Source organism: Mobula birostris, chromosome 8, assembly GCF_030028105.1.
Source record: "Mobula birostris isolate sMobBir1 chromosome 8, sMobBir1.hap1, whole genome shotgun sequence".
Taxonomy (NCBI): Eukaryota; Metazoa; Chordata; class Chondrichthyes; order Myliobatiformes; family Myliobatidae; genus Mobula; species Mobula birostris.
The window spans coordinates 34,510,842-34,536,090 of record NC_092377.1 but is presented as its reverse complement, the minus strand read 5'-3'; the positions used below and the strand labels follow the sequence as shown (position 1 = coordinate 34,536,090).

General features: G+C 38.6%; 1 protein-coding gene across 3 annotated transcripts in view; it reads left to right on the top strand.

Annotated features, from left to right (window-relative positions):
• srbd1 (S1 RNA binding domain 1) overlaps positions 1-25,249 on the top strand; it is a 307,185-nt gene that overhangs the window by 272,904 nt on the left and 9,032 nt on the right. For all 3 annotated transcript variants that reach the window (XM_072264996.1, XM_072264995.1, XM_072264997.1), the window contains exon 21: positions 17,508-17,692. In XM_072264996.1, coding sequence (XP_072121097.1) covers positions 17,508-17,692 — 185 coding nt within the window. The remainder of the gene's footprint in view (positions 1-17,507; positions 17,693-25,249) is intronic.

The window sequence follows — 25,249 nt, the reverse complement described above, 5'->3', positions numbered from 1 at the left end:
CCTATTCCATGCTGCATCTCAAAAAAAAGGTTCCAGTGAATCCTTTAGGACAGAGAAGATCTGAAATTATAAGATATTGGGTGACTGAACATGCTTGTTTTTAACCAAATTATTTTTAACCACTGTTCAAAGAATGTACTCTATGATAAGGGAAATTCTGATTTAGTCAGTGAAGTGTCTGGTATACTGTAGAAATATTATGGTGAATTTGTTACCACATACTTGGCTGCAATTAATTACATTTACTCAATCTTTTGTAACTAAGTGAATTTTCTCCCATATTGTCATATGAACTTATGGTTGGTTCATTGCTACTTATAAATTGTATTATAAATTGAGACTCCCTATTACTGGTTATTGTTTATTGCTGACTAAATTGATTTTGTATGCTTTAAGGTGTATCTTATCATGTGTTAATATGTTTTCTAATCAAGACTAGTTACAGATTTAGAAAAGTTTAGAAATTTAGAACATTTGTTCACAAATACTGTGCTGTGAATAAAGAGCTACTTTTATTAAGTAATAAACAGCCCTAATAACAGTACAGTCTTTATGGCTGTTACATTTTCTTCACCACACATTTTTAAGTTTTTAAGTCATGTAACTGATCATATATAATTTGGTCACTGCATTATTCTAATTGTGTAATGTATTTTGTACAAATAGGCTTCAGTCACACAGTCAAAATGAACAATTTAATACAATGGAAGATGAGCACTCAGTATAACCTTTTTAAATGCTGCTTGTTCGTGCTATTGGTTTGACTTTGTGGCTTGGTATTGTGCATGGATCAATCACAAATTCTATGAAACAAAGCATAAGCTATGGTTTAAATGTTTTGTTTTTAAAGTGATTGTGTTGCATCATTATGAATTCTCTTGGTGCAATGGGTATAGATGTAATGGCATATCAGATTGCAATAATGTGATGAACTTGATATCCTCAGTTTTTAAATAGCTTTGCTGGGAATGATTATGCAGTAAGAGAGAATGACGCACTGGGACTGGAGTAAGACAACTCCTAATATTTTGAAAAAGCAATTTAAGAGCATGCAATTTATGCTAAATAATATAAGCATAGTGGTAAAAATCCTGGTAAATGATATTGAATCAAAAACATTGGTTTTTGATTCATATAATTTTTCTACATTTTTGTCCTTTCATGTGCACCTTCATGGCATATTCTCTTCCTTGAATATATGCTGTGCCATTTACAGAAGGGTCCTGTTTCATATTTGTAGTAGCTTTCATAGTGAGTCGACTGTCTTAGGGAAGGTATTTTCAAATAAAAGAAAGTTTAAAAACTTGCATTTGTATGGCTGCTGTCATACACTAAAGCACATCACATCTAGTTAAGTATGCTCTTTTTTTACTGCATACATTTCATTAGGGACTGCACACATTGGAATCTGAATCAATAACAATCTACTGGAGGAACTTGGTAGGTCAAGCACCATCTGTAGGTTGGGGAGGGGGTGGGGTGGTTGGAATTGTGGACACCAGGTTGAAGTCTTGCATCATCAAATAGCTGTAAGGGAGTACTGGCTGTAATTGAGAAATTATGAACAGCATATATGATATCACCCTAAGATCTGTGCACTTCCACAATTATAGACAGCTTTTTAATCCCACTAGACTGATAAACTGATTTTCAGAACTTTTAACAACATAATATCATCCACTGTATGAGGTGAAAGGAACTGCATACAGTATTCTAAATACGATCCAAACCAGGTCTTGTGCAGGGTCAAAACAACGTGCTTTGTTTCATATCAAATACATCGTTTTACTTTTGTTACGATTTCATAGCATTAGTCAAAATCCTTTAGAGCATTACCAGTAGATACTTTTCTCTCCCAACCAATCTCAATACTGTCGCATGTAAAAGTTTATCTGTACTTTATGTTGATCCTAACTCCTTACATAGCATACATCTGATCAGAGCTAGCTTGTTGTTAGCTAGCTTACCTTCATCTTTCATCTTTTTTCTCCTTATTGCTTCTTTAGTTGCCTTCTGTTGGTTTTTAAAAGCTTCATAATCCTCTGTCTTCTCGTGAATTTTAGCTATATTGTATGCCCTCTTTTTTTTTTAGCTTTTATTGTGACTTTGATTCTTCTTGTCAGTCACCGTTGCTTCATGTTCCATTTAGAATACTACTACTTCTTTGGGATCTATCCTGCGCTTTCGAATGGTTCTCAGAAACTCCAGCCACTGTTGTCCTGCCGTCATCCCAGCTAGTGTTCCCTTCCAATAAAGTTTATTGAATAAACTTCGGCCAGCTCCTCTCTCATGCCTCTATAATTCCCTTTACTCCTCTGTAATACTGATACATCTGATTTTAGCCTCTCTGTCTTAAATTGCAGCAATAGTGACCAGAGATTCAGCTGAAAGAGAAGACAGCTTGAAAACAACCAACAATTTAAATTCCACATTTGAAAAGGTCAGATGTGGATCATTGAAAAGGTATATTCTGAAGCTATGTTGCTCTGAACTCCAGGGTAACTTTGGTTTGATCAGGTTCATGAAGTTCACACCAATAATCTAGTAAAATATAAGCCATCATTTGTAACTCTTACAACATATAAAAAATGAAAGTGGTTCCATTTTGCAAATGGAGTCTACAGTAGTAAAGGATACCAACTTGTTTTTGCTTGGCTTATTATTGCAGTACTAAACTAGAATAGCTCACACTATTCCGATTTATTACTTCAAGCATAACCAATAGAACTTTGTCCTAGTGTTAGGAGGTCATGTTATTTGCCATCATGTGTCAATGCTGCAAGAATTGAAAGAGGTTCTAAAAGTGATAACTGAAGGGATTGCAGAGGCATTAGTAATGGGGTTGAGAGAGATAACAAATCAATCATGATGGAATGGCAGAGAAGACTCAATGGGCTGAATGGCCTAATTCTGCTCCTCTGTCTTATGGTTTATTGTAAGAATGTTGGAATTAGGAGCAAGAGTAGGCCATCTGGCTCATCTATCCTGCACTACCATTCATCAATATCATGACTGATCTCCTACCTCATGCTCAATTTTTTTACATCGTTCCAATATTCAAATGTCATTTGTAAAAACTCAATAACTGTCAACCTACAGCAATCCAGATTACACAATTCCAAAGAATTACCACTATCTGAATGGAAAATAATCTCTTTAATTCAGTCTCAATGGGCCTGCTCCCTATTCTGAGACTGTCAGCCCTGATTCCAAAACTCTTCAGCCAGGGAAAGTGCACTCCAGGATTTGTAAGTTTCAAAAAGATTACCTCTCATTCTTCTGTTCGAAACTTTGGAGAATAAACTGCAGGCCTAGTTCCTCTCTCTTTCTTCAGACATCAAGACCATTGTTCCAGGGGCTGCTCCAATGCCTTGCTTCCTGATGGCAAATTACAAAACAAAACTGTGCACAGTTCTCCATTGCAGTTGGACAAAGGCTCCATATAAGATGTATTTACGTAAGAGATTCTGCAGATCCATAGAAACACACACAAAGTGTTGGGGGATCTCAGTGGGTCAGGTAGCATCGACAGAAAAGATTAAAAGAGTTAACTTTATGGGCTGAGACCCTTCCAAGATGTATTTTCTACAGTATTTGAATTCTCTCATATGATAAGCGAATTTCCCAATTGCTTTTCAAATAATTGGTTGCAGCATTTTTTTTACCAGCTTTGAGTGACATTTTCTAGCCTCGACCCCAGCCACCTCCAGGGCGAGACCTCTCTCACTACCGCTGGGTCCAATTGCTTCTCTTCTTCCATGACTTCTCTGTACCCCCTTGTTTAAGAAAAGGCTGTAAGAATAAGCGATGAACTTAATAGGCCACTGAGCCTGACATCAGTTGTAACTAAGTTATTGGAAAGTATTCAAAAGGGCAAGATATATAAGTATTTGTATAGGTAAGGACTAATTAGGGATAGTCAACATGGCTTTGTGCATGGTAGGTTGTGTCTAACAAATCTTATAGAGTTTTTCGAGGAAGTTACCTAGAACATTGATGAGGCCAAGGCTGTGGATGTTGTCTACATGGACTTTAGCAAAACCAATGACAAGGTTCCGCATTGGAGGTTAATCAAGAGTGTTCAGTTGCTTGGATTAGATATTGGCTTCACAGGAGAAGCCAGTGAGTTTTAGCAGATGGTTGCCTGTCTGGCTGGAGACCTGTGACTAGAGTCGTGCTACAGGGATCACTACTTGGTCCATTGTTGTTTGTCATCTATATCAACAATCTGGATGATAACATAAATGGGATAAGAAAATTTACAGATGACACTAGGGCTTGGGCTGTAGTTAACAGCAAGGAAAGCTATCAAGGATTGCAGCCCGTTCTGGACCAGTGGGAAAAAATGAGCTGAAAAATGGTGGATGGAATTTAAAGCAGACAAGTGTGAGGGGTTGCACTTTGGGGAGACAACTCAGAATAGGATTTACATGATGAACAGTGGGGCACCAAGGAGTGCAGTAGAACAGAGGGATGTGTGAATACAGATCTGTAACTCCTTGAAAGTAGCATCACATGTAGAAAGGGTCATGAAGAGAGCTTTACACACATTTGCACTCATAAATCAAAATACTGAGTACAGGAGTTGGGTTGTTATGTTGAATTTGTATAAGTCATTGCAGAGGAATAATTTGGAGTATTGTGTATAGTTCTGGTCACCTCCCTACAGGCAAGATATCTATAAGATTGAAAAGTATGGAGAAAATTTACAAGGATGTTGCCCGGACCTGAGAATCTGTGTTATGTTAGGGCTTTATTCCCTGGAGTGTAGGAGAATGAGGAGAGATTTGATAGAGGTATACAAAATAATGAGGGGTAGAAAAAGGCTAAATGTAAACAGGCTTTTTCCACTTCGGCTGGGTAGACTGGAACTAGAGGTCATAGGTTAAGTGTGAAAGATGAAGTGTCTAAGTGGAATATGAATGGGAACTTCTTCACTCAGAGTGTGAATTTGAAGATGGAATTGTGGAATGAGCTGTCAGTGAAGTGGTTGCGGGTTCGATTTCAACACTTAAGAGAAATTTGGCTGGGAGGGGTATGAAGGACTATGGTCCGGGTGCAGGTCAATGGGTCTCAGTAAATTAATAGTTCTGCGTGGACTAGATATGTTGAAGAGCCTGTTTCTGTGCTGGAGTGTTCTATTATTCTACTCACCCCAGTCTCTCAGGATCTCTTCTAACCCTCATCCCTCTTTAATTCTCTTGAACCCCCATTTTCCTCCCACCTCAATTTCTCTGAACATTCCAAACTCCCTCTCTCTTCTGGCCCCTCAACTCCACCCTTTACCATGTCTTCACCATCCCTTCTGACCTCCCCCTCTCTGAGGCAGAATATCTCTCCTCAGCACGGGCCTTATATTTGACTCCCTATACCCATACTTCACTGAGTTCCATGCATGCCATGATGCCAAGGTCTTCTTCTGTCACCGAGACTACTTTTTTGACAAGGATTCCCCACCCCCCCACCATTGACCCATTTTCCCGATTCCACCCTTCTTCTTCTTCTTCTTCTTCTTCTTGTGCATCCTGCTCTGGCCTTCTTCCTCATTCTGCATCTTTTCATCTCTTACCTGCCTGCAAGACGTTACTTTCCCTCGAGCCTATTCCAATCTCACCCCTCTGAAAGCACTGCTTTCCACACTGTCTGCACCAATGCCAACCTCATCAAACCTGCTGACAAGGGTGGTGCTATTGTAGTCTCCCAGACTGACCTCTATCTTGTTGAGGCCAGATAGCAGCTCTCAAACACCTCCTCTTACTTACCACTTGCACAGAACCAGGCCATTGTCTCTAGCATTGCCAGCAACCTCGTTAACTCAGGAGATCTCCCATCCACTGCCACCAAACTCATCGTTCCTGTACCCCACACTGCCTGTGAGAATTGTTTGTAGTTGTCACCAAGATTCCAGTATAAAACGATTGACATGTAAAATATTTGTCTCATGTCCCTCGTACATGTGAAACAAAACTTTGGCCCAAAATTTGCCATGGGTATCCTTGACCAAGTTCCTCAGGCTAGTGTTTGGAAAACTAAGCAAAATCATACTCCACTACTGAAGTCCATTGGAAGAGTCCACTGAAAGAGCTTGTTAACAGATTTGAAAGCTGGTTGTAGTGTTCTCGTGCAGTGTGTTGAAACTCTGACTAAACACCAAGTTAAACCAGAGCCAATGAAGACAGAGTCGTAGTAAGGTTGACCATTTACTGTGCACTCTTCCACATTAAGATCGTATGGTGAAAAGGTGTTGCTTCTATAATGTTTCTTTGTGGGTAGACACGGAGCTCTTCATGAGCGTGCTGCACGCATGGCACCCACCTTCACACCTTCTCCGAACTGGAGGTTACACATAAGAGACGGCGAAACCGGAGGTGACGTCATCGCATGCTGCGATATACCGTAGACAATGAATTTACCTTTGTTGGACTGTAACATAATCATCAACCTTTAACTTTAACTAGAAAATAGTTACAAACAAATCATTTAAAGCGTAGACCCAACAAAGTCAAATAAATGCCTTAAGGGCAACACACTGGTATCTGTTTGCAAGTCTGCGACTGCAGTAGGATATACATGTCTGAAGCTCCCAAAGCTGTGGATATTTATGTGGGAAAATGCCTGTCACTTGCTTCAGAATCACCAATGTTTCCCAGTTTGGTTCAGTCTAATAAATGTCTCTACAACTCAAACCTGAGTTGTGTTTGGAATACTTGTTTTATGCAAGCATGAAAACTTGGCTTGTGATAGGAATTGGAGAGGGAATGGTATGAAGTAATAAGTTTATAGCCCCAAAGTTGATCTCCACTAGTGCTATTAACTGTAAGCAATTACCATATGTAGCATCTTATGCTAGGAAAAACAAAACACTTCAACAGATTTTCATCTTGGTAGTTAAATGGTAGACATAAATCAGACAAACCACTGCCAGTTCATCATATTTCATTTTGGATTCTGATTACCAGCCTCATTAGAGAAGTTATGAAGATATATCTGTTATTGATAGACTTGCAGATCTCTCTAAGCATTGTGTAAAATAGGGAATAGATCAGGAATGCAGGCGTGATTATGTATTGTGTTGATGCTAGGGGCAACTTCTGTTGTGCGCTGCCCAGGAAGGAGCAAAGTCTTGGTGAATATGACAAGTGACAGTGGAGTTCCTGGGTTATTTAAGAAAAACTTCTTAAAAATTTTCTTGAAAAACACTCATTTATTTTCCAAGTACTATGTTACTACCATGAGGCATGGTTTTGGAATCAGGATATTAATATCTCTTTTTTAAAATTAATAAAAGCAAATAGAATTTTATTAGTTTCATTTTCTCACTTTGTGAATTTGTTCTGTGGCATTTAATTGCCCAATTTTCTGCTGATGTGAACCAGTCAGGAACTGCCTGAAGTCATTTTTCATTTTGTACTTCTCAAGTGACTTATCAGCTTTATAGCTATTTTCAGGAACATTAATACAGTTCTGTGGTGGGAAACTAGGAAATGAAGCAGATCAGTGGATTCCCACTTCTCAGCCTGTAGCCATATTCCAATTTCTAAGGAATATTTTATGTGGCATTGGAACCAGAGCATTTGACAGTTCATATGTAATCAACCTCTTGATCTTTGAAACTGGAAAAGATGAAGCAGTAATTCAAGTTGTAAAAAATTCTTCACATTGTCTGGTGAATATACAAGTGCACTAAATCACTACTTAATACAGCCCGCCCAGTGTTATCCAGGAAGCATATTAAGTGTGCTACACAAGGGAGAGTGAGAAATTCACAATCTTCAAACGTGTTTCAGGTAATGAGGAACCCCCTGCATACTGCTAGTTGTCTGATGAGAATCTGAACATAATGGGATTGGAAGCATTTTGAACAAGAGGGAACAAACAAAAGGGTAAAGGTCTCTATTGGCTAGCGTCATACATGACATACAGGAAACTGGTTTTGCTCGCTGGGACCCAGTTATCCCAGACCCCCAAGGTATCACTGCAAATAAACTCATTTGGCTTCAGCTGTTTGATCAGTGTCCTTCACTCTAAAGTGCAAAAGTGAATCTATTTATTGCTGTTAGCAATTCAAGTTCAAATATTTAATGTCTGGAAGTGCCAAGATCCAGATATTTCCTAATAATTGGCAAATACCAATCACACAAGAGCCACTTAAAAGTTTCGCCAACAACTTCTGGCATTCTATGATATTTGTATCTATGTCATCAGCATCAATGTACTGGGACCCTTACTGACCAAGAATCCATGTGGACCTCCTGCATACCTGCACTGACTCCCAAGAGGGATACCCGAGGCTGTGTTTGGGTTAAACAAAAGGTCCCGTACTGAATTCCCAAAATGGCTGCAGCACTTGCAAGACATGGCTGGCTGACTCCCAGTTTCTCATTGATTCCTGGGAATCTTAGGGCTCCATGTCTCTGAAAAGATGTACTAGCATTGGGGAGGGTCAAAAGAATGGTCCTGGGAATGAAGGGGTTAACACATGAGGAATGTTTGATGCCTCTTGGCCTGTACTCACTAGAGTTTAGAAAATGGTCGGTGAGCGGGGGGTGGTGGAGAGGAATCTCATTGAAACCTACCAATGGAGAGGATGTTTCCAGTAATGGCAGAGTCTAGGACCAGAGGGCACTGCTTCAGGATAAGATGTCCCTTTCGACTAGAGGTGAGTAGGAATTTCTTTAGCTAGTGGGTGGTGAATCTGTAGAATCTAATGCCACAGATGGTTGTGAAGGCCAAGTCATTGGGTATATTTAAAACAGAAGTTGGTAAGTTCTTTATTAGTATGGTGGCAAAGGTTATAGAGTGGAGGCAAGAGGATGGGATTGAGAGGAAAAATAAATCAGCCAGACTCAATGAGCCAAAAGGCCTAATTCTGCTCCTTTGTCTTATGGTCTGATAAACAATGTTTGTGGATTATTCATCTGCTTTGATGGGTAATTCTCCAAAAGACTTGGATAGTCAAAGTAATCAGCTCGGAAAAAGCAGTTCCCTTGGCATCTCATCCACTGGTGCGAGTTACCACCATCAGCGCTTAATTTCTTCTATTCACAGGTACAATATAGTAATTCTTCATGAATTTTTCAGCAGCATATCAGAAAATAAAGTGCAAGAGTGGATGTATGGTGAAGACCATTACTTTTATATTGCTCTCCCAAACATGCACCATCCCAATCTAGAAGATATTGTACTTCCTTCAACATTTCTGAAGGAAATGTGTGGTCCAACAAGTAATACTGTTGCCTCGCATCTCCAGTGATCCAAGACAAATCTTGACCTCTGATGTGGCTAGTGAAATTCATCCGTTCTCCATGTAACCTCTTGGGTTTCTTCCAGGTACTGCTGTCTTCCCATATCCCAATCTGCTGGTCAGTTGATTAATTGGATACTTTAAATTATCTATACTCTATATACTCTAGATAATAATCAGAGAGGAGTTAATGGGCCTTTGAGAAGGAAGCAGGCTACAATGAAGTAAGTGGAAGAATGGGATTGCAGGCAATGGAATTGATGGGTGGAAAGGCCTCCTGGGAAGTATGATGTCCCAGATATCCCTCAATTTATAGCACTATGGGATGATATTCATCATTGGGATTGCAGTGGTAATGTATTCTCATTGAAAGTTTGATTACCTCCTTAATTGTCAGTGTCCTGTTTCTTGGAATACTTAATTTAATTGTTCAATCTTTAGCTATTTAACTTCTCTTGAGACTTAATGAAGTTCATGGCTGGACAGTATATCAGTATTTAAAAACGCAAACAACAAACTCTCACTCTTCCTTCAGTTAGTCCTGACGAAGGGTCTCGGCCTGAAACGTCGACTGCACCTCTTCCTAGAGATGCTGCCTGGCCTGCTGCGTTCACCAGCAACTTTGATGTGTGTTGCTAGTATATCAGTATTATTCTGTTTTCTTTGCAAAGCTTTAAAATGTTTGTTGGCAAAATCATTTTCCTGTTAGAATGATGATACTGTTGTCATTAAAGGTAAAAAAAAAGTACTTTATATGGCATAGTTCATACATTTTTGATCGTTGGGAACTGGTTCTGCATTTGCATTTCTCAAAAAATAGCATATAGCATCACGACAAACTGACTTTCTGATCTCTCTGTTCAAGGTTAGCCTTGCAATGCATATAAAAAAAATGTAGTAGGTTAAACCTCTTCTGCACTTTTACAATCTGAATCATAAAAGTTCGGATATAATTTTGCAGCCTTTGACCAGTGCTTAATGAAGTACCGTTATTACCTTCTTTAGAGTTTTTAAGTTTTGTGCCAGTTAGCAGTGACTCTCCGTGACACAGAAGTAAAGATAGGTTAAATCTTTGATATTAAGACTATATTAATAATAAAAGTTAAGATTTAACTTTGAGCATTATTCAGATGAGTGTCGTGTACCCAGTGATGGGTTAAAGAACCAGCAGAAATGGAAAACACTTTGGAGTCCAGTATTGCTATTAACTAATGGTATTTATTAGTAACTACACAATACAGTAATATAAGTGCAGATATATCAAATAGGTTAGCAATGATTTTATATATATATATATATGTATGTAAGTGTGGAAATATATGAAAACCAAGCTTCTTCAAGTCTAGAGGTAAATAGATAGTCTTACGATGAGTAAAGTTCAGTTCAGTTCGTGGTATTGAGTTGAGTAGTGATGAAGAGAGGGAGAGATTTGAATCTTCAAGTGAGCTGACGCTGTCGATCTCCCTGTTGTCCTCCGAATTCCTTTGGAAGTCACCAACTGTGACACAACAAAGGGGACCATTCTGTGGTGGAATTATCAAAACAAGCGAGGGTTGGACACACAGATAACTCCCCACCAGTCACACCCTTTTCACACTGCAAGAGCCACTGATCGATCCTCCAAAACCCATCTTTTCTGTGGGCACAACAAAGCTCATTCAGAGTCCAAAACCATGTGTTTGCAGGTCTATCATCTGATCTTCTACTTATCTCACCGTGCTGAATACCAACTGTCTCTCAAGTAGCTCCTCCCTTCTCTCTCTAAGAATTTTCAAGCAGTTAGCATCATTGTAGAAAGTATAAACAAACTGTGAGCAGTCTTTGCCTCTCTCTTTTTAACAAGGTGTCTGTGTTCCACAACTCACTCTCTTTTGAAAGCACAGTTCATAGGGGTAATTCAGGACCCTGTCACACAAGTATCTTGGAACTTCTTTTGCCTAGATTTTTCCCCCTAATAATTCATAGTTGATCATTGGAAAACATCACTTTCAGACCTTTCAGACTTGCATTTAATACGCATGTCATCACTGAGCAACTGAAGAACATTTTCTTTATTTGTTCATCTGTCAGCTAAAATCCATAATACAATATTTTAAAAAATGGTTTAATGGTTTTCAGTTGCATCCTTAAAGAAAAATGTCAGCGGATTATATCATCATGGTAACTTCCTCTGAATAACCTGGGATCAAATTGAATCATTGTCATATATGTTCAAGGATTTTCAACCCAGTTTGAACGCTAAGCTGAAATCTTCATGAGATATGTTTTAATCCTAAGGTAATGGCCATTGTCTTCTTGGTTTGACCGTTAATTGACATTACTGAAGCAGAACACGGCGAGCTTTGACCTTCATCTGCCCATGTTGCAGTTGACAATGGAGTTCTTCCATTAGAACTATAGGTTGCACCAAGATTTAAATATGTTCCTGTTATCAGCATGGTCAAGCCTTAGCAAGGACAAAAGTAAAAATCATAGTGTATGACTCTAATATGCAGACTAAAGTCTGCTGTCAGGGTTTTAGATAATGGTTATAATTCAAGAGCTCTGGTTTTACTATTTCAGATGTAATTTGAACCACCCAATGACATTATTCTTTATGTAATCACTGCTCTATATCCATTATTTTCTAATCAGCTTCAGCATCTTTACAATGACTCAATTGTACCCTTGAAGAAAATTTAGAAAATCAGAAAATATATGAACTGGTGTATTCAGCCTTGCGCTGCACATTGACCTCAGCTAGGGATCGATACAGTGTTGCTCCATGGAGCCCAGCTGAAAGTTGATAGCCATTGATTTTTGTACTGAGTGTCCTCTGCCCACATTCATTTGAATGAAGGTGGTGCATTAAGCATGTAATCAGATTTATTCTGTTGCTTTTTGCTTCCAGGAAGCTTGGGCATGAATCAAGATTGATTTTAAAGAACAAAATGTGATGATTGAGTTTTACAGTTGAAAATCTTTGAAGCATTTTTGTTAGATGGGTTATCTTTATTAAATTTACTCTTTTGAACTTAAAGTCATTTTTAAATCATGAGGATTACATTGTATACATTTAAAAGTTAAATGCAATCTTAACCAATAGGTGCCTCTTTGATGTATGAAGTTAGGTAATGCAATTTAAAAACAAACATCATCACGACATTCCAAACTGTGACCGTACTGTTTCTGAAGTTAAAATGTCTGGTTTATGCACATTTCTGAGGTATCTGGTCTTCAGCTTGAGTATTGTTTTCAATTGCACATTGAAGCAGTCTTTTAAACAATTACAATAAATGTCATTATTGTCTTCATTGTAAATAATCAGAATCAGGTTTATTATCACCGGCATGTAACGTGAAATTTTTTAACTTAGCAGCAGCAGTTCAATGCAATATATAATCTAGCAGAGAGAGAAAATAATAATAAATAAAATAAAACATAATAAACAAGTAAATCAATTACGTATGTTGAATAGATTATTTAAAAATGTGCAAAAACAGAAATACTGTGTATTAAAAAAATTCCATTTAGGAATCGGATGGCAGAGGAGAAGAAGCTGTTCCTGAATCGCTGAGTGTGTGCCCTCAGGCTTCTGTATCTCCTACCTGATGGTAACAGTGAGAAAAGGGCATGCCCTGGGTGCTGGAGGTCTTTAATAATGAATGCTGCCTTTCTGAGACACTGCTCCCTAAAGATGTCCTGGGTACTTTGTAACCTAGTGCCCAAGATGGAGCTGACAAGATTTACAACCGTCTGTAGCTTCTTTCAGTCCTGTGAAGTAGCCCCTCCATACCAGACAGTGATGTAGTCTGTCAGAATGCTCTCTCGTCTTACTGACATTGAGTGCCACGTTGTTGCTGCGGCACCATTCCACTAGTTGGCATATCTCACTCCTGTACGCCCTCTTGTCACCACCCGAGGTTCTACTAACAATGGTTGTATTGTCAGCAAATTTGTAGATGGTATTTGAGCTATGCCTAGCCACACAGTCATGTGTATACAGAGAGTAGAGCAGTGGGCTAAGCACACACCCTGAGGTGCACCAGTGTTGATCATCATCGAAGAGAATGTGTTATCACTAATCCACACAGACTGTGGTCTTCCGGTTAGGAAGTCGAGGATCCGGTTACAGAGGGAGGTTCAGAGGCCCAAGTTCTGCAACTTCTCAATCAGGATGGTGGGAATGATGGTATTAAATGCTGAGCTATGGTTGATGAACAGCATCCTGACACAGGTGTCTGTGTTGTCTAGGTGAAATAATACTTTAAAATGACAAGTCTCCAATTTGTTCAGTACATTGATTAATTAAAACAGGGGTTCCCTACCATGGACCTCTATTATTATCTGAGGGGGTCTGTGGACCTCAGGTTGGGAACCTCTGAATTAAAGAGATAATAACATGAATGTGCCCTTCTTGGAAAAATGGATATGCTATATAGATAACATTTAAGACTGAAATGCTGTTTTTGCAACAATCCAAGATTAGGCTATCCTTTGTGAGAAACATGTAAAATAAGTTAATACGCTAAGATTATATTTTACTTGTTCAATTGATGTGGTGGAATCAGATACAGAAATATCATAAAACATTCTAGAGAAGGTTTTTTTTCTAAATTTTAGTTAAATAATCATTGAAAAAAATTGGAAAATAGTGGTGTAAAGGCATTAGAGTTTCAGGCTTTTGTAGTTGACATTGGTTCACTAAGACAGCAAATTTATTGTTGTAAGACAGGTGACATTGAATGTGAAAATGTTAATCAACTACACTGCAGAGGTCTTCCAATTGACTAAAAAGTTGTTTGTTTAATGGAAATGTGGTTCAGAAGAACACAAGTATGTATGGTTTTTATGATTTTAGCTTATGAATGAATTTTTTATTTGACTTGGAACAAAATGTTTGTAGGGAAGCATTTTCCTATTCACTTTACGAGGAGAGGAAGAGTAATTAATTGCTATTCATACTTTTCCTGGTGACCAGCTGACCCTTGAAGCTGTTTTTTTGATAGCTTTGAATCTGAGCATTGTATGTGTGGTGAAGCTATCAGAAAAGAAAGAATGTAAACTTGTACTACTTAAGATATTCATCAATTTGCTTTTATTTAATTGAATTGAAGACAGTGCACTACAAAATAATCTTTGGCTAAGTCTTTCTTTCTTTCCGAAATTACTTGTTTCATAGCTTTTCAGTTTATTTGTACTATGTGCTTCATCGTTCAGACAGCTGTGACCTGTCACAGGCATCATGCTAGTGGGGTCAATCAGTGCCTGCAGTTACTCAAAAGTAAAATTATTATCAAAGTACATTTATGTCACCATTTATAACTCTGAGATTCTTTTTCTGCGGGCATACTCAATAAATCTATAGTAGAATAATAACCATAATAGAATAATTGAAGACTGCACCAACTTGGGCATTCATCCAGTGTGCAAAAGACAACAAACTGTACAAATAGAAAAAGAAAGAAATAATAGTAATAAATAAATAAGCAATAACTATCAAGAACATGAAAATGAACCCTTAGGTTGTGGGAACATTTCAGTTATGCCTTTGCATCAAGGGTCTGATGGTTGAAGGGTAAGAACAGCTGATGAACCTGGTGGTGTGAGTCCTGGGGCTCCTGTACCACCTTTCTGATGGCAACAGCGAGAAGAGAGCACGTCCTGGGTGTTGGGGATCCCTGATGTTGGACGCTGCTTTCCTGTGATAACATGTAGATGTGCTCGATGGTGGGGAGGGCTTTACCCGTGATAGACTGGGCCGTATCCACTACTTTTTGTAGAATTTCCCAATCACGGGCATTGGTGTTTCCATACCAAGCTGTGATGCAGCCAGTCAATGTACTCTCCGCTGCATATCTGTAGAAGTTTGTTAAAGTTTTAGATGTCATGCGGAATCCTTGCAAACTCCTAAAGAAGTAGAGGCACTGCCATGCTCTCTTCATATGGTCCTTCAAAATAATAACACCAAGGAATTTAAAGGTACTGACCCTCTCCACCTCTGAGCCTACGATGAGGACTGGCTCATGGACCTCTGGTTTCCTTCTCCTGAAGTCAATAATCGGTCTTGCTGTCGTTGAGTAAGAGGTTATTGTTACGGCACATCTCAGCCAGATTTTCAATCTCCCTCCTATATGCTGTTTCATCACCACCTTTGATTCAGCCGACAACAGTGGTGTCATCAGCAAACTTGAATATGGCATTAGAGCTGTGCATAGCCACATGGTCTTGAGTGTAAAGTGAGTAGAGCAGGAGGCTAAGCACACAGCCTTGTCATGCACCTGCACTGATGGAGATCCTGGACTGACTGGGGTTGCAAAGTGAAGAAATTGAGGATCTTGATATTTACTGCTTATTTATTTATTATTATTATTATTTCTTTCTTTTTTATGTGCACAGTTTGTTGTCTTCTGCAGTCTGGTTGAATGCCAAAGTCAGGTGGTCTTTCATTGATTCTGCTATGGTTGTTATTTGATTATATACTTATTAAGTATGCCTGCAAGAAAATGAATCTCAGGGTTGTCAAAAGTGACATATATGTACTTTGACAATAAATTTGCTTTGAACTTTGAAAATATATGATATTAGGTATTTTTAATAATAAAATCAACATGCAAACTTGATTAGTGTACAACCTCAGTTGTGGGAAAGCTTTTAGAAACATTGATCTGTGATTTGATTAATAATCACTTGGAAGAAAATTGATTAATTAAGGCAACTGAGCACAGATCTATTTAAAAGTACACAAGAGGTAGCAGCTAGGATTGATGAGGGTACTGCTGTTTCTGTGGTGTGCTATAGAACCAAAAGTCCAGTAAAAATAAATTAAGTAAAGAAATAATAATCAAAAAGCTAATGAGTTTGTAAACTGATAAATCCCAAGGATCTGATCCACATTCCAAATTTGAAAGAAATAGCTATGGGGGAATATAGATGTTTTGGTTGTAGTCTCCCAAAATTCCACAAATACTCAATGGATCCTGTGGTCGAAGTTTACCAAATGTGTTTCTTAAATGGAGAAAGAGAAAACTTGCATGTAAACCTGATGATAACTTTTGGAAAATACTGGAATGTGCAATAATTGATGTTGTATCAAATTAATGAAATCATGATGCTGTATCAAATTAGAAATTAATAAAATGACTGAGCAGTGTCAGTGATTAACTAAATGGATTTTCTTGAGATTTTATATAGACACATGGTTGAGGAGAACCAGAGGATGTGGTACTTCTGGATTTTCTGAAGGCTATCAGTCAAGCCCATGACATAATTTATAAATTAGAGCACATACATATCATACTTTGGGTTGGGAGTTAGTTAATATGTTAAAATAAAGTGGGTTCCTTCTCATATTTAACCATTTATGATTAATGATGTTCTACAGCAATTGGGACTGATAGTCTATATGAGTAAAATCACATTTCAAAATTTTCTTATAACATAGAACGATGTGGGATATGAACAATGCTGAGGCATTATGGAGATACTGACCAGCTAAATGAAAGGACAACAGCATGCTAGAAAGAGTATAATGTTAGAAAATTATGAGACTGTCTGGTAATAAAATGATAATTACTGCTTACCTTTTTAAAAGATGAGATATTTGGAATATGTTGATGTTCAAAGTTCCCTGGTATCCCTGTTGTCACTAAAGACCAACATGCAGGTGTAGCAGTCAAATAGCAAGGCAAGATTTAGTGTGCAGAACATCAGGTTTGAAAAGTTAATGAAAAGGAGTGCCGTCAGGTACATTTACATTACAGACATAGGTGTGCATATGTAAATTCAGTAGGTTGTACGGAAAGAACACAAGACCTAAAGAAATTATTCAACAATGAGGGTACGTAGAGGAGAAAAAAAAAACCTCTATAAGACAATATATTTGAAGACTAGGAAGTTAAGGTTCAGATCTTATAGTCATGGATCTGAACATTTGTACTTAGTGTTATTTTCTGTTTCTATGTCCAGCTTTTTAATCCAGCTAACTATTTCTTACATTGATTTCATAATCATTGACTATTTTTAAAACAATGTATATTGTGTTATTAAATTCTTTCAGGTAAGTGATTATTTTCACAGTTGATTTTGTGTGGTGAGATATTAACTTAGAATTCTTTTGGTGACTATCATATGACATTTTTATCCTCAGATTGGCTGTCATAAAACTTTAATTGTACTGGAAAGGATACATTTTGCTAAATTGCTGAGCACTTTCATCAGGTTTTCTACAACATCGGTATTCAATTTTATTATGGTTTACTTACTTTCCTTTTGACAATTCCAGCTTCTTGTCCTTCATTGGTGGGAACTTATCTGACATTGGAAGCCATGCTATGCAGAACAGTGTGAACACAGCATTGAAAAGCAATTCAATCGATACTTTAGCTCAACAATTTGATACAACAGTGCCAACACTCCAGATGATTATTGATGGATTGAAACAGCCTCGTGACTATGACATCAGAGCAGGTAATGACTTCCAGCAACAGTCTTGGGTTAGCCAATAATATGGCAATTATTTCTACTTGTAAATATCTGAATTTATATAGAGGTGCAGAATAATTGGGGAATTTAAATTTGTAACTTGGTTTACTATTGTCAAGTGTGCTAAGGTACAGTAACAAGATTGTCTTGCATACTAACCATACAGATAATTCATTACAATGGTGCACTGGGGTCATACAAGGCAAAACAATAACAGAGTGCATGATAAAGTCTTACAATCACAAAGTATATTTCAGGTAGGTAATAAAGCACAAGGTTGTAACAAGTTAGACTGTAAGGTCAGAAGTTCATCTTATCACACTGGAGAAACATCCAGTAGCCTTATAACAGCACGGAGAAACTGTCATTGAGCCTGGTCATACAAGATTCAGTCTTATGTCCTCTGTCCAATGGGAAGGAGGAGAAGAGAGCATATCTGGAGTGAGTAGGATTTTTGATTATGCTGGCAAAGTATAGATAGAGTCCATGGAAGGAGACTGGTTTCCGTGATGTTCTAAGCTGTGTCTACAGCTCTCTGTAGTTTCTTGTGGTCATAGGTAGTTCCCATACCATGTTGTGGTTCATCTAGCTAACATGTTTTGTATGGCGCATAAATAAGAATTGGTGAGGATCAAAGGAGGACATGGAAATTTCATTCGCCTACTTTATTATTATCAAGGTATCTTTTGAAAAAGCTGTAATCACAAATTTACCACTATTGCCTGCTTGCATCGCTAATAATGGATGCTAATAGTCACACAATGTTTCTTGGTTTTAAATCTCAATCTGCTAGGTATGTTTCCCCCTTTTATCCATCTCAAGCAGTATTCACCTTGTGTCAGAATGAACAAGGCTTACTCTGTGGCTTAATGCAAAAAGGTACAAGGAAGACAGTGGAAGAAATTAATCTTGGGGAAAGGATTCCTTATTTCTTTCATTACAAGTAGCAAAAATACTTTGCTAAATATACACCTTTATTTAGAAAAATTACTTCCTGTCTGAAATTCTGACGATCTTTTGGAGTGTGGCTTCTGTATATCTTCATCAGGTTTTAATTTTGTCTGGAAAGGATACATTATTTTTACACCATCCTTAAGTTTGGTTCTAAATGCCACTGAATGAATGTAATAGTTACACTGCGTTTAATTTTGGGATTTAAACCAATTTGATGCTATTTCTGTTGAATTCCAACATTTGCCCCTAAACATCTACTTTCTTCCTTATGCTTGATCTGCGGGAATAACTGAGACAGGATCTTAAAATGTAATTGTGTTTCTTTTGCGGCTGATTTCTTTGCATTTAGAGGCTGTTAGATTTATTTAAAGGTCTTTTTCGAAGAGAAAGAGAAATTAACTTAATGGAATTAAACTATGTTCTCAGCGTCATATGTCTCTGTTCTTCAAATGCTCTGCACATTTTAATTTTTGAAGGATATTTATGAAATTGTTTACACCACTTTTATTATGAGTCTATAGATTCCAAATATTAAAAAATGAATTTAAAAAAAAGTCCTTCTCCCACTTATTTACATCCTCTCCCCAGCCATCCAAACAATTGCCTGACTTTTTTGCCATTTTAAAATTTGTATTCTCTAGATTACTGACTGTTTTACCTTCAAAACCTTGCTTCAATCTTCTCTTCACTCTTCTCTTCTTAAACAAATATTCTCAACCTTCTGTAATTGTAAGCGATATATTCTTACTTCTCTAGTTTTCCAGGAAATGAGTTCATCTTCCCTGGCCCCATTCTAGTGCACCCTTTCTGAAGCCTTGACATCTTTCATGAAATGCGGCTTCCAGGACTAACATCAGAACTTAAGAAATAGGAGCAGCAGGAAGCCATCTGGCCTTTCGAGTCTGCTCCACTCTTCAATAAGGTCATCGCTGATCTGGCTGTGGACTCAACTCCACCAACTTTCCTTTACCCCATAACTCTTAATTCCCCTAATATGCAAACTATGTATTAAATAGCTTTTACTGGCTTGCTGGGTAGAGTATTACTCTCTGGAAAAAGCATTTCCTTCCCATCTCTGTCTAAATCTGCTCCCCCAAATCTGAAGGCTATGACCCCTAGTTCTAGTCTCAACTACCAATTGAAGCAACTTTCCTGTCTCTATTTTATCTACCTCTTTGATCATTCTTATGTTTTGATAAGATCCACTTGCATTTTTCTGAATTCCAGTGACTACAGTCCCAGGCAACTTAATCTCTCCTCAAAGACTAACCAGCCCGCTCATCTCCAGAATCAATTTGGTGAACCTCCTCTGCACCATTTCCAAAGCCAGAATATATTTTCTCAAACTGCATGCAGTACTCCAGGTTTGTCCTCACCAGTACACTGTTCAGTTGCAGCATAAGCTCCCTGCTCTTAAATTCAATCTGTCTAGTAATGGCCTACATTCTATTTGGCTTCATGACAACCTGTTACACTTGCAAACTAACCTTCTGCAATTCATGCACAAGCACTCCCAAGTCCCTTTGCATGACAGCATGCTACAGTCTTTCACTATTTAAATAATGATCTGATCTTCTATTTTTCCTTACAGAGTGAGTGACTTCACATTTACCCGCATTATGCTCCATCTGCCAGAACATTGCCCTCTAACTTAACCTATCACTATCTCTCTGCAGACTCCCTGCATCTGCTGCACAATTTGCTTTTCAATTCAATTTCATGTCATAGAAGTTTCTAATATGCTACTCTTAGTTCTGAAAACATTAATGTTTATCGTGATCAGTTGTGGGTCCAACACAGACCCCTGTAGCTCTCCACTCACAACTGATTGCCATTCAGAGAAATACCCATTAATTCCAACTTTCTACCTTCAATCAATCAATCTTCTATCCATGCTAATACATTACCCTCAACTCCATGCATCCTTATCTCATGGATATCTTTTGTGCAGCACCTTATTGAATGCCTTCTGGAAATGCAATGCACAATACTCTTCACTGAGGTCGAACCAAATGTTCATAATTATTGCGTTATTTCTTTGCTTTTGTGTTCACTGTCTCAAATTATAACAATTCATACTTTTCTAAAAGCTTCTTCTGCTTGTCCAGTCACATTGATACACACTTTTGTGTTTAGCCGATTAGACTACTGTTATGTCATTTCAGGACTGCTTAAGAAAGGTATAAATCAGCTGCAGCTTGTTCAAGATGCAGCAGCAAGAATCTTAACCAAATAAAAAGAATATCTGAGCACATCTCACTGGTTTTGGCATCATTACACTGGCTGCATGTGTCCTTTAGGATCAAATTTAAAATATTGTTAATTTTATATATATAAAATATGTAGCTCCGACATTTATTTTGGAGTGTCTATCCCCTTACATCCCTAATTGTAATGTTTAGTCTGCAAATACTGGTTTGCTCAGTGTTCTTAGAACCTAGCATATAAAAGCTGGTGATGTGGCCTTTTGCTCTTATGCACCATATACTCTTCCGACTGATATACGCCAGGCTAGTACTGTGGAAAGTTTCAAAACACTTCTGAAAACCCACTTTTTAAATTTGGCCTTATTGTAGGATTACTTAATGCCTGTTGAGGTTGATTACATTTATATAATTTGGTATATTTGATTGCATTTTGCTCTATATAATGTTTGTCTTATTATTTTTAATATTTGTCTCTTTTTTTTACTATATTGATTTATCTTTACAATCTATTTAAGCCTGCACCTTAATGTATGGAAGGTGCTCTATAAATAGTTATTATTATTTTTATTATTGAGATCTGTATAGAAATCGCAGTCACTTTGTTCCTGCATTCTCTGTCCAGTTTTCCTTCCAAAACTTGTGTTCCTTGTTGTTTACAGCATTTTAAAGTTACGTCTGCTGACTCTGAATGTATATCTGAGTGTCTAAATCTAAGTTTTCATCCATATCTGTAAACTGTAAGCCTATACACTTCAGCCACCAGTCCACTAAACCAACTCTTAAAGAGTTAACTGCTGAGAACCTTATCAGGTTGGATAGTAGAAAGCTGGTTGTCCAAGTTCAGTCTTGTACAAGCGCTTTTCCAGTTGTAAATTATTAATCAGCTTTCATTCTTTTAACTCATTCACATAAGTAAAAGCAAAGACACTGAGGATAATTTGGTATAATGCCCCAAAGGAGTGACCAGGATCTCCCCTACTTGAGATGATCATTGCCTGACACAGTAGTGATATGAAAATGATGTCAGCCCATGCCTGACTGTTGTTTGGAGCTTGCTACATGCATGTATGGGCTACATCATATTCTGCAAAATTATAAAATGTGTGATTATTGGCAAGCAACCCCACTTCTGATCTTATGATAGACAGAGAATGTGTGGTGAAATAGTAGATTGGGACTAGGAGTCTGCCCTGAGGAAATCCTGCAATAAAGTGCTGATGTTGGGTTGATTGCCCTCCAACAATCACACCCATGGTTCTTCATGCAAGATATTACTCCAAGTGTTGGTATGTTTTCGATTGATGTTTTAACAGAGCTGCTAGAGGCTAGACTTAAGTCAAATGCTACTTTGATTTTAAATCCAGCTTCCCTTACCTCACCAAATTACTGTGTGCTATCTTCAAAAGTTTATTAATTGAAGTGCTATGATTATGTGTATTTTCCCATTCTGTACATTTTCACGCTCTGCAAAAGCAGAAACAAAGCTATTTGGCAATCTCTTTTTGAGTGCACATCAGTACTAATTGTGGAGTAATTTCATGCAAGGATATGAGAAGAAGCACAGGTTGGAATGCAGAGGGCAACATGTTATCTTTAAGCTATTGCTGGTGAGTTGCTTTTGTTTGTGCTTCCTTCCCATATATCTAATTTCTGCAAGAATACTTGTACATTAATTTTTAACAAGTTGATATTTTGCTTCATCTCTTTGGCAGTGCTCCTACTGTTAGCTGAAAGGCCATAAGAGTAGATTCAATATATTGTGTGGGATGATATTTGAGCGTAAAGCAACTCCACCTTTGGAACGAAATGTTAAACAAAATCTGCTGGCTTGAGTAAATATAATCAAATAATTAAAATAGCACAACTAAATCCAAAATATGGGGGGTTCATGCCACTGGGGTCTTCACCTACATGTGTTCAGCAGCCAGCATAATTAAAACAAACTGCCTGATACTCTATCCATTTGCTCTGTACTATAAGTTCACAGCTGTGGTGTCCTTTCCTCAAAGAATAATGCAAGGAATGTTTTGCTTCTTTGCTGCAGCAGATCTTTCAGTTTAACAGACACCTATAACTTCTGTCCAGCCCCTGCACTTTCTCCCTCACCACTATTCAGGGCCCAATACTGTCCTCTCAGGTAAGACAACACTTCACCTGTGGGTCTGTCGGGATCAACTATATCCAGTAATCCTGGTGTGGCCTCTTCTACATTGGTGAGAAGTGACGTAGAGAAGGGGACCACTTCGACAAGCACCTTCATTTCGTCTGCCACAAAGGGCAAGTTTTCCCTGTATCCACCTATTTTAACCCTGCTTCTCATCCCCATTCTGACATGTCAGTCCATGACCACCTCTACTTCCATGCTGAGGCCACTCTTGGGAAAGAGGAGCAACATCTCATATTCCTTCTGGCTAGCCTCCATCCTGATTTCTCTAACTTCAGATAATTTCTACTCCTTCTCCCTTCTCACTTCTTCCATTCCCCATTTGGGCTCCTCTTTTACCCCTTCTCACCTGACCAGGCCCCTCCTCCCTTTTCTTCCATGGCCCACTCTCCTCAGATTCCTTTTTCTTCCACCCTCTACCTCTTTAATCTATCACTTTCCAGCTTGTAGTCCTTCCTCTTCTCCCACTTTCTGAATCTGACTTCTACCGCCCCCTTCCTTTCTAGTCCTGATGAAGGGCCTCGGCCTGAAACGTTGACTCTTTATTCCTTTCCAGAGATGCTGCCTGACTTGCTGAGTTCCTCCAACACTTTGAGTTTGTCACTCTGGATTTCCGACATCTACAGAATCTCTTGAGCTTACGTACAGTGTAGTGTAACCTAACTGTTTTGTCTGGTGATACTCAACGCAGATTGGGAGACAACTTCACGAAGCACCCTTGCTCCACCCCCAACAAAAGTGGGATCTCCTTACCATAGAAACCATAGAAACTACAGCACAGAAACAGGCCTTTTGGCCCTTCTTGGCTGTGCCAAACCATTTTCTGCCTAGTCCCACTGACCTGCACACAGACCATATCCCTCCATACACCTCCCATCCATGTATCTGTCCAATTTATTCTTAAATGTTAAAAAAGAACCCGCATTTACCACCTCGTCTGGCAGCTCATTCCATACTCCCACCACTCTCTGTGTGAAGAAGCCCCCCCTAATGTTCCCTTTAAACTTTTCCCCCCTCACCCTTAACCCATGTCCTTGTAGCCATCCATTTCAATTCTGCTTTTCATTCCCATTCCAACATGTCAGTCCGTGGTCTCCTCTACTGCTGCAATGAGATCACACTCAGGTTGGAGGAACAACACCTTTTATTCCATCTGGGTAGTCTCCAACCTGATGGCGTGAACATTGAATTCCAGAAATTCTGGTAATTGCCCCCTTCACCATTCTCCATTCCTGTTTCACTCTCTCACCTGCTCTCCTTACCCCTGCCCATCACCTCCCTCTTGTGCTCTTCCTCCTTCCCTTTCTTCCATGGTATTCTACTTTCAGATTCCCTTTCCTCCAGCCCTTTGTGTCTTTCACCAATCAACTTCCCAGCTCTTTACTTCACCCCTCCCCCTCTCCCAGTTTCACCTATCTCCTACCATCTTGTACTTCTTCCCACCCTCCTCCCACCTTCTTACTCTGACTTCTCATCTTTTTTTTCCCCATTCCTCATGAAGGGTCTCAGTCCGGAACATAAACCGTTTACTCCGTTCCATAGATGCTGCCTGACTTGCAGAGTTCCTGCAGCATTTTGTGGATATAGTAATATGTCCGTTACCCCTGAGCTGGACAAATGTCACATTCTGCCATATAAATGATTTCATGCTTTCACTGACTACATTGATTCCATGGCCAGGAAAGCTCAGTAGCACCTCCACTTCCTCAGGATGCTAAAGAAATTTGGCGTGTGTCCTTTGATCCTCACCAGTGCAGCATAGAATGCATCCTATCTGGATGTATCACAATTTGAAACTGCAGTGTTGTGGACAAAGCTCAGCCTCTCCTCCATGGACTCTGTCTACACTTCTTGCTGCTTCGGTAAAGCAGCCAGCGTAATCAAAGATCCCATCCACCCCACACATTCTCCCATCTTCCCTTCCCAACAGGCAGAAGATTCAAAAACCTGTGGGCTTATACCACCAGACTGAAGAACAGCTTCTAAACAAGACTACTGAATGATAAGATGGACCCTTGACCTCGTAATCTACATCACAAACTGGCTCCAATGTTCACTCTTTTGTTTACACACAGCTGCATGAAACAACCTGAGCAGGAAATCTTTATATGGCCTGAAAACTGTGTAGGGGTTTAAGAAAATTTCAGCTGCACGGGAACAAAGGCTATGTGCGCGGGAGCATTTAAGTTTCTGCATGGCTGCACACCTACGTAGAAT